Consider the following 15,488-nt stretch of genomic DNA (forward strand, 5'->3'; position numbering starts at 1 on the left):
ATGGGGCCCCTCCCCCTCCCTCTGATTGGTTGGCGTGAGGGGCTAAGGCTACAGGCCGCGTCCATCCGTCCGCCATTCATCTGGGAGCCAACCCCTCCCGCTGATTGGGAGGTGCGGAGACCCTAAAGCGCCCTCAGGCCACGCCCATAGGCCACACCCACACGTCCGTCACTTATCCAGGCGCACCGCCCCCTCGTTGTGATTGGCTGGCGCTGAGGGTCTTTCACACAGGCCACGCCCCCTCGCCTGTCATTCATCAATATTCTGGCCCCGCCCCCTAGCTCTGATTGGCTGACGTGAGGCTAAGACCACAGGCCACGCCCACTCGCCCGCCATTCGTTGGGGTGCGCTCCGACATCGCGCCTGCGCACTAGTGGTGCGGCGGCGTGGCGGCTACCGGGCTGGGCCGGCAGGCGGGGAAGGGAGGAGAGGGGTCCGGTATGGCTGCCAGCGCCAAGTCCTTCCTGGCCGATGCGGGCTACGGCGAGCAGGAGCTGGACGCCAACTCCGCCCTTATGGAGCTGGATAAAGGTGAGGCGCGGCATGGGGTGGGCGGTACCTTTCTGTCCCGTCCCGTCTCGTCTGTCGGTCCCCAGCGGGCAGGAGCTTTGTTCCGCAGCACTCTGCCGGGAGCGGGGGGTGGGGGACCCGGCTCTAGAAGTACCACCTAAATTGGAAAAAGAAACTTCTTAACGGCCCTCGGGGGTCTGAAGAAGCAGGCATTCTCTTTATTCAGTACCGGATCAGGGACGACCCATCCTCCTACCGTGTGTGCCAGCCACTACAAGTACCAGGGGTTTTATACAGTGAATTTATACATATATATTGTCTTTCTAAGGACTTTACCTTCACTGTTCATTGATTTCTATATGATTAGAATCATCAAATGGTTTGGGTTGGAGAGGTCATTAAAGATCATCCAGTTCTATCGCTCCTGCTGTAAGCAGGGACACCTCCCACCAGACCAGGCTGCCCAAGGCCCCATCTAACCTGGCCTTGAACACTTCCAGGGATGGGACATCCACATCCTCCCTGGGCAACCTGTGCCAGTGTCTGACCACCCTTTTAGTGAAGGAATTCTTCCTAATATCTAGTATAAATCTTCCACCCTCCAATTTATAGTCATTCCCTCTTCCATGCACTTGTAATTAGGCATTAGTATGGATGGCCGGGCCCAGAGAGTGGTGGAAAATGGAGTTAACTCCAGCTGGAGGCAAGTTACACGTGGGGTTCCTCAGGGCTCGGTGCTGGGTCCAGCTCTGTTCAATGTTTTTATCAATGACCTGGATGAAGGCATTGAGTGCACCTTTAGCAAGTTTGCAGATGACACTAAGCTGAGTGGAAGCGTGGATCTGCTGGAGGGTAGGGAGGCTCTGCAAAGGGGCCTGAATGGGCAAAAGGACCTGAATTGGCCGAGGCCAATGGCGGGTTCTGCACTTGCGGCACAACCCTGTGCAGTGCTACAGACTAGAAGTCTGGCTAGAAAGCTGGAGGAGAAGGACCTGGGGGTGCTGGTTGACAGCCGACTGTACATGAGCCAGCAGTGTGCCCAGGTGGCCAAGAAGGCCAATGGTATCTTGGCTTGTATCAGAAGCGGTGTGACCAGCAGGTCCAGGGAGGTTATTCTCCCTCTGTACTCGGCACTGGTGAGACCGCACCTTGAGTACTGTGTTCAGTTCTGGGCCCCTCACCACAAGAAGGATGTTGAGGCTCTGGACCGTGTCCAGAGAAGAGCAACGAAGCTGGTGAGGGGGCTGGAGAACAAGTCTTATGAGGAGCGGCTGAGAGAGCTGGGGTTGTTTATCCTGGAGAAGAGGAGGATAAGGGGAGACCTTATTGCTCTCTACAACTACCTGAAAGGAGGTTGTGGAGAGGAGGGAGCTGGCCTTTTCTCCCAAGTGACAGGGGACAGGACAAGGGGGAATGGCCTGAAGCTCTGCCAGGGGAGGTTCAGGCTGGACATCAGGAAAAAATTTGTCACGGAAAGGGTCATTGGGCACTGGAACAGGCTGCCCAGGGAGGTGGTCGAGTCACCTTCCCTGGAGGTGTTTAAGGGATGAGTGGATGAGGTGCTGAGGGGCATGGTTTAGGTAGTGTTAGGAATGATTGGACTTGACGATCCAGTGGGTCCTTTCCAACCTAGTGATTCTATGATTCTGTGACAATATGACACTGCATTCTGCCTAGCAGCTCATGTTGGTTTGCTCAGGAGTACAACAGAAGGAGCATTGGTATCCACCGTGATTATTGTCTTGTTTAGGTCTCAGGTCTGGCAAACTTGGGGAACAATGCGAGGCCGTCGTTCGTTTTCCCAGGCTCTTCCAGAAGTATCCTTTCCCTATTCTCATTAATTCAGCTTTCCTGAAGCTAGCTGATGTTTTCAGAGTTGGGTAAGTAGCATCGGTCAGTTTCTGTCCATTCAAAGCTTAATCTGTAGGAATGCACTGTGTCTTGGTGTTGCTGTATTGGAACCTGGGCAATGGTGGGATTTTTGTGCTTGCCTGGCGACACTGCAGTGGTACCAACTCAACTGGAGGACCAGCAGGGCTCCATTGAAGCTTCCTTTCCCCATCTTCAGCAAGGTTAAGTGGCTGTGAGGGATCAATGACACAGTTTACCTCCGTCTGTCATGATTTGAGGATTCACTTGCTGACCGGTTTAATTTTACCGCTGTGAATTTTGTTCCATAGGCAAGTTAAAATTCAGTGAATCGTAGATCATAGAATTGTTAATGTTGGCTAAGATCTCTAAAAGCAAGTCCAATCATCAATACAACACCACTATGCCTGCTAAACCATATCCCAAAGTGCCTCATCTACACCTTTTCTGAACACCACCAGGGATGGAGACTCCACTGCTTCCCTGTGGCAATGTTTCACCACTCTCAGTGAAGAAATTTTTCCTAATATCCAATTGAAACCTCTTCGACACAACTTGAGACCATTTCCTCTCGTCCTATTATTAATTAATAATATTATTCATATTTTAAAAAAAGATGAATGGTCACCTGTGAAAATTCCTTCTTTAAGGAGTGTTAATAAAAAAAGCCCAAAGCATAGCTTTTCTGAGTGCCTGATATGTAAGTAACACACATGATGGAAGTGGAGCTGCTTTGGAATAGCTTACAAATAGCTTATTTGGTGCTGTTGTGGAATCTTCACTGTTGGCTTCAGTAAGGAAAAGAAATTCACTGATATCTGGCAATGACAATTAGGCTTAGTCTTAGCCATGCTTTTCTAGCAGAATTAGATCCCAAAGAGTGCACAAAACAGGCATCTGCTTATGCCTCTCCTTCCTGGTGTCAGAAATTCAGCACTGTAGACAATAAGCCAATAGTGTGTTAATAGACTCTTTTTGACTATATTAGTTTACTTAAATATAATGTTTCTAAAGCATAGACCTTTCCTTGTTTTAATTTATTCTTGGAATTTTTTATTGACTTTTTATTATAAAAATGGCCTGATAATGAAATATCTGTGTTTTCTAACAGAAACAACTTCCTGAGGCTGTGTGTGCTGAAAGTTACTCAGCAGAGTGAGAAACACTTAGAGAAGATCCTGAATGTGGATGAGTTTGTCAAAAGAGTTTTCTCTGTAATTCATAGCAACGATCCCGTTGCTCGGGCTATTACGCTTCGGTATGTATTACGTACATGAACCTAACTTATTTAATATCTCTGTCTAATTATTAGTGTGGAAAAACAAAATCTGCAACTAACATGAATGAAATATGGGAGGCATCTTATACGTTGCTCATAGATTTAAAAGCAAACATCTCTGTCTTTAGAGGGGGTGAGGGATAAGTATATGTGATCAGAACAACAATGTAGAATTTGTAGAATCATAAAATGATAGAATAGTTTGGGTTGGAAGGGACCTTAAAGATCATCCAGTTCCAACCGCCCTGCAATGGGCAGGGACACATACCACTAGATGAGGCTGCCCAAGGTCCCATGCAGCCTGGCCTTGAACACCTCCAGGGGATGGGGCATCCACAGCTTCCCTGGGCAACCTGTGCCAGTGCCTCACCACTCTCATGGTGAAGAAATTCCTCCTTATGTCTAGTCTAAATCTGTCCCTCTCCAGTTTATACCCATTGTCCTTAGTGCTATCCCTACAAGCCTTTGGAAACAATCCCTCCCCAGGTTTCCTGTAACCCCTTCAGGTACTGGAAGGTTGCTATAAGGTCTCTTCTGAGCTTTCTCTTCTCCAGGCTGAACAACCCCAACTCTCTCAACCTGTCCTCATATGGAAGGTGCTCCAGCCCTCTGATCATCTTTGTAGCTCTCCTCTGAACCCATTCCAACAGCTCCATATCCTGATGTTGAGGATTCCAGAACTGGACACAATACTCCTCATGGGGTCTCACAGGAGAGGAATAGAGGGGCAGAATCACTTCCCTCGACCTGCTGGCCATGCTTTGTCTGATGCAGCCCAGGATATGGTTGGCCATCTGTCCTGTGAGCGCACATTGCCGGCTCATGTCAAGCTTCTCATCAATGAGTACCCCCAAGTCCTTCCTTCTTTGCAGGGCTGCTCTCAATCACCCATCGCATCATCCCCATCCTGCCTTGAAACAGCAGGTTGCCCCAAACCAGGTGTAGGACCTTGTACTTGGCCTTGTTGAACCTCATGAAGTTCACATTTATGATGGTGAGAATTTTGTGATGGCTCTGGGCAAAACAGAATTTGCTGCATCAAAACTTTGTGTACTTGAGAGAAAAATTAAATTTTCCAAAAGGAAAGTGCTTCCTTACATGTCAAAATAATTTTTTGTTAACTTGTAGCCAGAACTTTATGTGAACCTTCTTATGCTTGCACCTGTTCTTCGTTTATCCTTGTCCTAGAAATTTTCTGCCTGGTTGTTCTCTGATCAAAACTTCTAAGGAAGTGCCACTGTGTTATTGATCTTTTTAGACTTCCTGGGAGTCAAATGAGTCCAGGGGGAGAATTAATCTATCTTTAATGTCACTATCTCTAACACTGTCCAACATGATCATCCTAACTGCATCTTCCAACTCCTGTGCAAGTTAAATAAAATGTGAAGAGATGGCTCTTTTTCCCTATGTCTTCTTTTCTTGTGTTCATCTAGAACTGTTACTGATTTCACTGTTGAAAGATGGGAATCATTAACAAGGCATTGTTTGATTGCCTCATTTGTCTATTCCTTTCTTACTTTGATATTTTTATTTGAGATTATGCTTTCATGCTCTGATGTCTATCTGTCAATACAGTATATCTGCATGTTTTCTTATATTCTTTCTTGTTTCACTGCAGTATTCTATCATAAGGTTACAGCTGTTGAAAGGTATTGAGGGCTGTTTTTATTAGAAGTCTTGGGAATCTGCATAGTTTGAAAAAACACTTAAATTACCAATCAATTCATGCGATGCATCAAGTGAAAGGTTAAAATGACTGTTGGTTTAATCTGGTTTCAGATTAAAACCCTCAGTTAAATTGGTTTTGTCCTCCTAAGCAGTGTCAGTAAAGAAGAACACACTGAAAAATCTGCTAAAACAGAACTTTGCGGAATTTTATTGCTAAATATTTGTGTGTAAATATTTGCATAGAACTCTCACTAACGTAACAATCAGTATAAATCTTGCATTCATTCTTCTTTTAATTGTATTATGTTAAATATGTCTGAAAAGATCAATCTGGTCCTTTTTTAGCATTTATGCAAAAGGTATTGCACTATTTCCAGTAATAACCTTATTTTACAGTGAAAGATCTTAGAAACAAATGATGAAAGTCAGGTATTTGTTTGTTTGATCACTGTAGCACTCTAGAAACTTCTCTTTCTTAGCACATGGTTAAAATTCATGACTGTTCAAACACCTAGTCACTTATTTACTTCTGCAGTCTTAACTGGGAAGAGAGAGGAAGAGAAAGAGTGAACACAGTTTACGTGCTTTTTTTTAATCCCCCTAGACCATCACTTTTCTGTATTTATACCCCATGATGTGTACTTCATGTGTGTCTGAAGACAGCCATACGCACATTTTAGCATTAAATCTGTTATATTGGTAACCTGAGCTTGAATGTAAAAGCATCTTAAATATACTTGTTCCCAGTGCCTTAGTGCACTCTTTAAAAAAAATCTTGGTAAGCTTTCACTGTGCCCATTTCAAGCTAAAAGGTATGAAAATATAATTAATTTGTCATTAAAACTCTGATATAACCCATGTAACAATATGTGTTAGCTCTTAGTTAGATTTAGCACTTGTTTCTGTAGTAGACATAAAAGAGCTCATATTTATATAAAAATAGTGGTTTAGCCAGTCCTTTTATATCTCTATGTGGTTTCATCTTACATTTCTTCATAGTCATTACTCTTCTTCATTCTGCTGCCCTGTATTTCTTTAGGATGCTGGGCAGCATGGCGTCTATTATTCCAGAAAGGAAAAATGCACATCACAGCATTCGTCAGAGTTTGGACTCCCATGATAATGTGGAAGTTGAAGCTGCTATATTTGCTGCTGCCAACTTTTCTGCACAATCCAAGTAAGATGTAATTTTTTTCAGTTTTTCATATTATGGAGCGTGGAAACTCGATTAACACTGGCATTCACAAGCCTTAATCTTTCCTTCTGTGGTGCTAACCATGTCATTTATAGCAAAACATTTAATTATGTAGAATAACAATATTGTAAAGACATGTGAATACGAGTTTAACCGATTTTTTTTTTTTTTCCTAAAATAGTAATAGAAAGCTCAGAAATATGGGAATGCAAAGTGTAATAGCAGCTTTAATCAAGAAATATTTTACAGAAATTATGTTAGGTAACAAAGTGTAGCGCTGCTTGTCACTGACACGTACCAGAAAGCTTCCATTTTATCATTTGATTTTGCCCACATGGAGGGGTTCTGCAACTACTTAGATCTTGGCAAGTGCTCTTGTGAAACCTTCTATTGTTAAAACACAATATTTGGTAGTTCGGTTGATTTTTATTTTTAATTATTCATTTTTATTTTTTTAATTTCACTTGGTACTTGGTCTTTTCTCTGCAGGGATTTTGCTGTCGGAATCTGTAATAAAATTAGTGAGATGATTCAAGGTATGTACTTGTATTCAATGATAAAAGGGAAAAGCTCAATTCCTCTTGAGTATTTGTTATTATCCATATGTAAATATTGGGTATCAGAATGTTGTTGTCCTTATCATCAAATGATGCCAGTTTTTAAATTACATTAGCCAGCCAGCAATCTAGTATCTCACTCTTGTGTCCTCTTTAAATCTGAATTCTCAAAACACCTGTTTAGTAAAGAGGAAAAGCTCATCTATAACGTGATAAATAATACATAGACTGTCGCAAACTGCTTCACTTGAGTTAATAGGTGTTACCTACGAAGAAGCAAGGAGAAACCTTCTCGACCCATGAAAGCGCTTGATACTCCTGCCGTTATGCTGCTAGCTAGTAATTAAAGCTAAAGCACAGTCTGCGTTCACCAGTGGTATTATAGCAATGCGGACACATTGTGTGTACTACTAAAAGCCAGTACAAAGGACTAACACACTGCATGTTTTTCTCTTCCTTCTTGCAGGCTTGGCCACACCTGTGGACTTGAAATTGAAGTTGATTCCTATTCTACAGCACATGCATCATGATGCTAGCCTGGCCTCCAGCTCCCGGCAGCTGCTTCAGCAGCTGGTAACATCCTATCCATCTACCAAAATGGTCATTGTCACTTTGCACACCTTTACTCTGCTTGCTGCTTCTTCTTTGGTTGACATTCCTAAACAGGTAATTCTTCCTATTTTTTTCCTTGAACTTAAAGTACTAAGTACATTTAAAAAAAGCTCAGATTCTAGCTGATGCCAAAAATAAATAGTGATGGGTATGCTAAGATAGTTGCTCGTATGTGCTGTACCAAAAGGATACCCTGAAAACTGATGCTTTTATGTAGTTTGCCTTCCCTGGTCCCGTTTCCAGATAACCACATTAAACACAGGAATCGTTCTTTACAGGTCATGACCTGTTGTTCTTTAAACTAACTGAGATTGAAATCATCTAGGTTCAATCAGCATTTAGGAAAGCAAAAACCCTGACATTTTTGAGAGCATTTCATCTTGCCTGTAGAACCCAGCCTTTGCTTTTTGCTGTTGTATATCCTCTTGAGTCGTGGCTGTACCTTTTGCATTCCTTGCATACAAGCAAATGAATATTTCAGTAGCATAGAGTGCATTTAAAAATGTATTTTCTTGAAGAACTCCAAGAAATTTTAATTTGTTGCTGTAATTAAAGATTATAAACCAAGTTGTGGGAAAGCAGAAATGGAAAAATACAGGGCTTTTGTGTTCTGTATGTTCTGGTAATGTGCTTTGTGGACATGATTTATATAGCAGGTCTGAACACAGTGACATTTGAGATTCTTCTAACTAATCCTTATAATGTAGTCATGAAAACCTATTTGCTTTCTTTCAATCCTGTTACAACTATGGAAGACTGGTGTCTGTTGCTGTTAGGCTAATAGCATTGGTCTGTCTCTTGGTATGGGCTATTTCTGTGTTTCAGAAAATGGTTTTGATAATACTGAATCTAAGCCAACGGAAATGACATTAGAACACTTGATTTTTTTTTTTTATTTATTTTTTTTTTCTTTAATAGCAGTAAGCATGGTTATTTAGGCTGTATTTTTGCAACACTACAGCCACTGCTGCTTTTAAAAGCGATGTAGCCAGGCTGGGGGTGGAGGGCAAAATCATGGCCAGCATGTTCATGCTTTTTCATGTGCTGGCTATTTAATCTCTGTAAATTTGCAGGAAATGAACACAATAAAGGACAAGCAGTTAAGTGTCACTTCATTTGAGATAACTGCTTCAGAGTGGGTGGGTAGGGGTTGGTATTGGTTGGGCTTTTGGGGCTGGTTTTGGCAACTACTGGGACCTAAAAGGTATGTCTGCGTTGCTGTCTGTTAACTGCCTGTCATGCAGACACCTGAATTAGCGTCAAATGCCCAGAATACTTGGTAGTCACATAATCATGACAGTACAACGAAGTTTACTGAGCTTCTCAAGGAGTTTAATGAGCTTCTCTTTTATTGAATTTGAGAGTATTGAAACAGGTCTCAAGGCTTCTCAGGTATGCAGGGTGAGGTAGAGAGAGGGTGCTTGAACAAGGAGAGCAGGATGGTCGCAACTGACTGTTAGACTGTTCTAGTGTGCCATGATATCACAGTCCAAGTAGGGGCTTTTCCATGTGGAGAGTAATCAGAGATGAGGCAAGTTAGTTTTGGATCAGTATGCTGGGAATTTCTTCACAAGTACTGTTGAAAAGACCTCCTTTTAGGAACACGTCTCTCTTAAATGCTGAATTTACTTTACAGATCCAGCTTTTGTTGCAGTACTTGAAGAATGACCCCAGGAAGGCCGTGAAGAGGCTTGCAATCCAAGATTTAAAGCTATTGGCCAACAAGACACCACACACGTGGAGCAGAGAAAATATTCAGGTTTATACATTTTTAAGCTAAAGCTTAGTATGAAACTTTGCAATTAGTTATAGAGTTCTTTCCAGAAAAGCGATTTGGAAGGTAAAGGAAGGAAGAACATACATATCCTTAAGTTAGGTTACTCTGCCAAGCAGAGCCAAATACTAATGAACAGCTCATACAATTGTAGAGTATCTCAAGTTGGATAAGTTAACCCATAAGGATCAAAATTCATGGAATCATAGAATAGTTTGGGTTGGAAGGGACCTTAAAGATTATCCAGTTCCAATCCCCCTGCCGTGGGCAAGGACACCTCCTACTAGATCAGGCTGCCCAAAGCCCCATCCAGCCTGGCCTTGAACACCTCCAGGGATGGGGCTGCCACAACTTCCCTGGGCAACCTGTGCCAGTGCCTCACCACTCTCATGGTGAAGAAATTTCTCCTGATGTCTAGTCTAAATCTGCCCCGTCCAGTTTATACCCATTGTCCCTAGCGCTATCACTACAAGGCTTCATAAACAGTCCCTCCCCAGCTTTCTTGTAGCCCCCTTCAGGTACTGGGAAGCTGAAGTATTATAACTGAGGAAAAGCATGTGTTGTGCAGTAGACTTTTTTACAGAAAGGAAATAACTTTTCTACCTGACAAACTCATCTAAGATGATAGGTGTAAGAGCTGAATGTTTACTTTAATACCGAGTATGTATTAATGCTTTAATGTAACAGACTCTCTCTAGGTTTTGTCATCCGGCAAGATTTACTTGAGAGGACAAGTGCAATTTTTACTTCTTTTTTTAGGATTAGTACCTTATTTTTTTGGTAGTGTCCTTGTGACTCTTGTTGGATGAGTGAGACCCTAGCGGGTGTTTATAGTGCATCTGTGTTACTTGGGGAAATAATTTTATATTGTGGATAGTATTGCTACTGTATTTCAGTTTAATATGAACCTTTTTTCTTCTTGTATTTCACTTTTCTCATAAAAATGACTGTAGAAAATACCTTCTTATTGGAAAGTAAATGTTTCAAGAACTTAATGACACAGTCTTATTGCTCTACTTATCTGAATGTTTTGTCTTTGTGTTTGCAACTCTTGGAAGCTACTTTTGCTACGTGCTTTTGGAGCACAAGGCAACTAGGAGGAAAAATTGCATGGATTTTTATTAATAATTATGTGAGAAATAAAGCATGTTTTGCTTTGTCTCCAGTTCTTATCTAAGATCATTTGGAGTGTGCAGAGGTTTTTGTTTTAGTGAACTATTTTATTCTTCATAATGGATTAATACCAGAAATTTATTTCCCTTAAGGAAAAAAAAAGTTTTAAGGAGTTGCTTTAATGGTTTATGGATTCCTTGTGGTCAAAATGCTACTCTGTTACATTATTCCTGGTTTGTAGTTGTCTTAGTACAAGCAAGAGACTTTGATAATATGGCTTTCATCGTTATATAGTGTCTTAAAGTAGGTGTCCTGATGGTTGAAATGCATAAGCAAAAGTTCCATTGATATTGGAACTAAGTCAGTGACTGGATTAGAACAAAACTGATTGAAGCTTGTTGTTGCTTGCTGAATGACATGTAGAAGTAATGAGAGTTTTTCTAACTTCTAAGATACGAAGTCAACATTTTGAGTGGGACAGTTTTTTTCCAAGTATTTGTAAATGACTTTGTAATGTTTATACAACAGGGACTGGAACAGACTCTCCTTTTCTCACACCAAAACTTGCTTCTTCTGTCTTTTTGCCAGCAAAAGTTTCAGCACTGTTAACTTCTTCAGCATTTTGGGTCTGTCTGTGTAGGTCAGATAGAAGGGTTGGTCTTTGAGTTGTGGCTACTTCACTGATTCCTAGACATCAGCTTTAGGAGCTCTTGATGCTTAGAGCAGTCTTCCTGTTGACTGTGAAGTTAACAAGCAGTCTGCGATCCATCCTGCTAATTCTCCTGTGCTCCTGGCGTTTTTCATAGTTACTGTTTCAAATATGCTCTGTGAGTGGTGATCTAATAGCACTGGAATAAAACATCAGTGTCTCGGGTACATCAAGATTCATTTTCAACCCTAATCATTTCTTCTGTCTGTTGTTGCTATACTATTCAGTGGATTAGCAAAATACCACATTGATACAGATTTATTTAGAATTTACCCCTTGCACCATACAAGAACATATGAATGCCCGGTAAGAACAGTGTTTAAGGGTTTCATTTGTTCCCTGGAACTGATTCTATGATGTTGTTTTTCTTCATTCAGCTTCTGAGTGTTACCATTCAACTTTGGCACTCAGAGGCACACTATACTTATATTTTCCATTTGTGTCTTTTATTGGTTTCTCTCAGGTTGACTAAAAAAGCCTCCAAAACCAGTGAATGTCTAGATTGTGGTCAGTGTACACATAATAAATCTGAGAACAAGGTGCGTTTTAAGTGTTGTGCCAGTCTAGTTGTGATAAGGCTTGAGGAGATCTGGCAAAAGGCACAGAAGTATGACAGGAACTGTACTATAAATGAGCTAAATAAAATACTCTTTAGGCAAATACACTAAAGCAAAATAATCAGTATATCTCTGAGACTGGAGAACTGTCTTAATCTTTTGCAGTAGCTGATCAATGAGACCTGATAATATTTTTTGCCACAGATTTTTAATTAATATATTACTTAATTGGTGTTTCCCAGCTTATGAGACCCAGTGCCATTTTCTGCAAGCCATGTCCTCAGTCTACTAAACCAAATGCTTCAGGACATGACTTCCAGACTTTTCAAAACTTTTCACAGGCAAATGCAACTGAACATTTAGTTCAGATAACTCATGGGACTTCCCTCTCTGTCTTTTATTCTGCTGATCTTCAGGCACTCTGTGAATCTGCTCTTCACACTCCTTATGACAGCTTGAAACTGGGCATGTTATCTGTTCTTTCCACGTTATCTGGGACCATTGCCATTAAACAGTACTTCAGTAGTGCTCCAGGTAAGAGAACTAGGTTAGATTATTATCTTTGACATTTTTAATGGGTTGGCTATCTACTGATAAACAGTTTGATCTAAACCCTTTGTAGCATTTTTCTAAACTGGTTTTGAACTTTAGAACACTAGCTGAGAGTCAGACTGAGTTCATTGTGTATAAACTTAAAATGGGATATTTTATACCCGTGAATAATCAAGGTCTAAGATTTTGTTCTGAATTCTGTGGGTAATATGCTCTATGAAAGGGTTTTTTATCTTTGGGTCTTCAACTTCTCTTTGTAAAATGAAGAAATGTAACACCTCTCAAATGGCTGACATGGCCTGCTTGTTGGTTAAGGTGCTTTGAAACCATGGATTTGCATAGTTTTTGAGTAGCATAGGGACTTAATAGTGTGAGAGTGGGCTGACATGTCACCCTGGCACAGTGAAGCCACCCCACTCTTGTAGGAATGACCTGCTTCAGTACCAGGTGAACCTTTCTGCCTTGTAACTGTATTCTAGAGAAACAGAGTAGACATTTTGAAGTGATTCAAGATATCTTGCTCTTAAAACCGTGATCACACTGTTTTCTTTTTTCTTCTTGAAAGCCAGGCCGCCCTAATGGGTGTTAAGAGCCCAACTACATGGACTGCAGAAATGGGGAAAAATGGTGCATTCTCCTCAGTCATTCTGGCATGTCTTAATTATTAATATGCTCACTAGCTTTTTTTAATCAGATATAATATTCCTTAAGGCAGTGTTTCTCTGAGTCCATGAAACATGAGCCTTTAGACCCGAATATTCTCTCTCATGTATGTCTGACTTGTATAATATTCAGGAATAGAGAGAGAGGCTCTGGGTGGGTGGGTGGGTGGAGAGAGAAAGATATGTTTTCATCCTGTTCTTTACACGTATAAAAAAAATTAATCCTAAGTATAGTTTTTTGAAGAAATGTACTTGAAAAGACCTGTGGTGTAGTTATGGACTGTGCTGCTTTATATCCCGTTTGCCTTGTCTTTATTTAGGAACAGCAGCTACAACTACAAGATCATTTGATTTAGTTAAACTAGCACAGGAGTGCTGTTACCATAATAACCGTGGCATTGCAGCTCATGGTGTGAGAATTCTGACTAATACATCAGCCTCTTGTCAGGAAAAAGGTAAATGCTTTAAGCAAGGGCAATGGAATGTGTCTGTTTACAGTCAGGTTTATGCACTTAACATGTATTAACTGTTCTTTACTGTGAACCTTGTCTGTAAATCTGTTTGATCCTTCATGCTGGTTAGGGAGAATGGGGACTATGATCATGATTAGTAGAAAATATTCTATATCATTTTATGAATGGTTGTGAAGATTCTATCTTTTTCTAATTTAGAGAACATTACTGGGCACAATAGAACTCGTGCTAAATAAATGCTTGTCTCACCTTTGCTGTCAGACTAGTGAATTGTTTGTCATCCTTTGAAAACTCTTTGCACAGTCTCTTGCAAAAGAAAAACAGGGCATTTAGGAGTCTTAGTCCAGAGATTTATGCACACTCTACAGATGTCACAGTGGGTGTGACTATTGAGTAGTTACCGGAGACATAGAACAGCACAGTTGTTTGTACTCAAAATAAGGGAAGGTAGAAGTATTAGGACGATTTTTTTTCTGTCATGACTGTAGCACCAGTGCAAGAATTACACCAATTATGGTCAGAAAAAGTAACGGGGAACTAACTTCTTCTCTTTTTCTTTTCTTAGATCTTCTGCCTTTGGAGCAAGATGCAGTTTTTGGCTTAGAAGCTCTTCTTGTTCTTTGTAGTCAAGATGACAGTCCAGGAGCTCAAGCAACCTTAAAGGTGACGTTACAGTTGTGTTCCCGTAGCACAGCTGTAAGCTATAGTAATAGCTTGTATAGCAGAAAGGCTCGTGTGCACCAGATCCTTTCTGATGGAAGCATAACATACTAGAAGGAAACGAAGATTTGCTATGTTTTGGTTGTAGTCGGAGTTTAGAGCAGTAGAGAAATGGAGCACAACTATAGTGCAGCTCTTCTTGGCTCTACAGTAAGTTGATTGCTGTAGGGGAGAAAAATCCTTTCTTCTCATAGGAACATAGGAACAGCTGTAATAAAACATAAACTTGAACGTGGAATGAAGATGTCTCTAGAGGATGAAGAGAAACTTGGACAGAACTTGCTTTTTAGAGACGGGGATACAATGTGCAGGATTACAATGCTTTATAAACTACTATTTTTATTTTCCCACTTCATAAGCTGCTACCAGTAATTTTATCTAGTTATTTACCTGTGAAGTCTGATGGTATGAGAGAGATTATCATTTTTTTAAATGTATGGTATGTTTTTGTGCTGTGAGCTCAGGGACAGAGTCTTGGCCTCCAGAAAAATCTCATCTGTTGTAGACTACATGGTTCTGAAAATACCAGATCTTCTGTATTTCTGCAATCACACTTGCAGTTAAGTGCGTCTGCCTTTTGAATTCTTAAGTAGACATTGTGTTTATTTTACCTGTTGATTGTTTGAATTGCAGATGACGTTAACTTGTATGGTAAAGCTGGTCAAGTGCCGCCCTCACCTGAGCCAGTCAGTAGTTGAATCCCTGTTGACCCAGTTGCACAGTGCCCAGGATGGTGCCAGGATTCTCATGTGCCACTGTTTAGCAGCTATTGCCATGCAGCTGCCTGTCTTAGCAGATGGGATGCTAGGAGACCTGATGGACCTCTATAAATTAATTGGACGATCTACCACAGATAAAAAACAGGAACTCTTGGTAAGACCTCCTGATGAATAGCCCTTGATGGATAAAGTCTATGTAAACTACTGAGGATAGATTTTATGTTAAAAGGCAGCTAAGCCGTTTTCTATGTCCAAGTTGATATGCCAGTCTATAGCCACTGTCTTCAGTTTTGGTTTAACTTTTGACTACATATGTCAACGTTCAATGTTGAAATCATATCTTGTGGTTGGAGCTGAACTGTGCAATGTGTTCCATTAGATTTTTCCAGCAGGTGGCACTGCTTAGACAAACATAGCTATTGGAATTATTGGAGCATGTGTAAAATAATGCTTAGAGAAAAACAAAGGCAGGTCGCCTAACTTACGGATGTTAGTCTTAGGCACATGACTTGTGATATA

General features: G+C 41.1%; 1 protein-coding gene across 1 annotated transcript in view; it reads left to right on the plus strand.

Annotated features, from left to right (window-relative positions):
• Positions 1 to 386: 386 nt before the first annotated feature.
• Positions 387 to 15,488, plus strand: part of INTS7 (integrator complex subunit 7) — a 47,119-nt gene continuing 32,017 nt past the window's right edge. The window contains exons 1-11 of the mRNA XM_009559475.2: positions 387 to 531; positions 2,261 to 2,390; positions 3,491 to 3,637; positions 6,366 to 6,503; positions 7,011 to 7,057; positions 7,545 to 7,744; positions 9,327 to 9,449; positions 12,260 to 12,377; positions 13,378 to 13,512; positions 14,096 to 14,193; positions 14,884 to 15,123. Coding sequence (XP_009557770.2) covers positions 441 to 531; positions 2,261 to 2,390; positions 3,491 to 3,637; positions 6,366 to 6,503; positions 7,011 to 7,057; positions 7,545 to 7,744; positions 9,327 to 9,449; positions 12,260 to 12,377; positions 13,378 to 13,512; positions 14,096 to 14,193; positions 14,884 to 15,123 — 1,467 coding nt within the window. The 5' untranslated portion in view covers positions 387 to 440. The remainder of the gene's footprint in view (positions 532 to 2,260; positions 2,391 to 3,490; positions 3,638 to 6,365; positions 6,504 to 7,010; positions 7,058 to 7,544; positions 7,745 to 9,326; positions 9,450 to 12,259; positions 12,378 to 13,377; positions 13,513 to 14,095; positions 14,194 to 14,883; positions 15,124 to 15,488) is intronic.

Source organism: Cuculus canorus, chromosome 3, assembly GCF_017976375.1.
Source record: "Cuculus canorus isolate bCucCan1 chromosome 3, bCucCan1.pri, whole genome shotgun sequence".
NCBI lineage: Eukaryota > Metazoa > Chordata > Aves > Cuculiformes > Cuculidae > Cuculus > Cuculus canorus.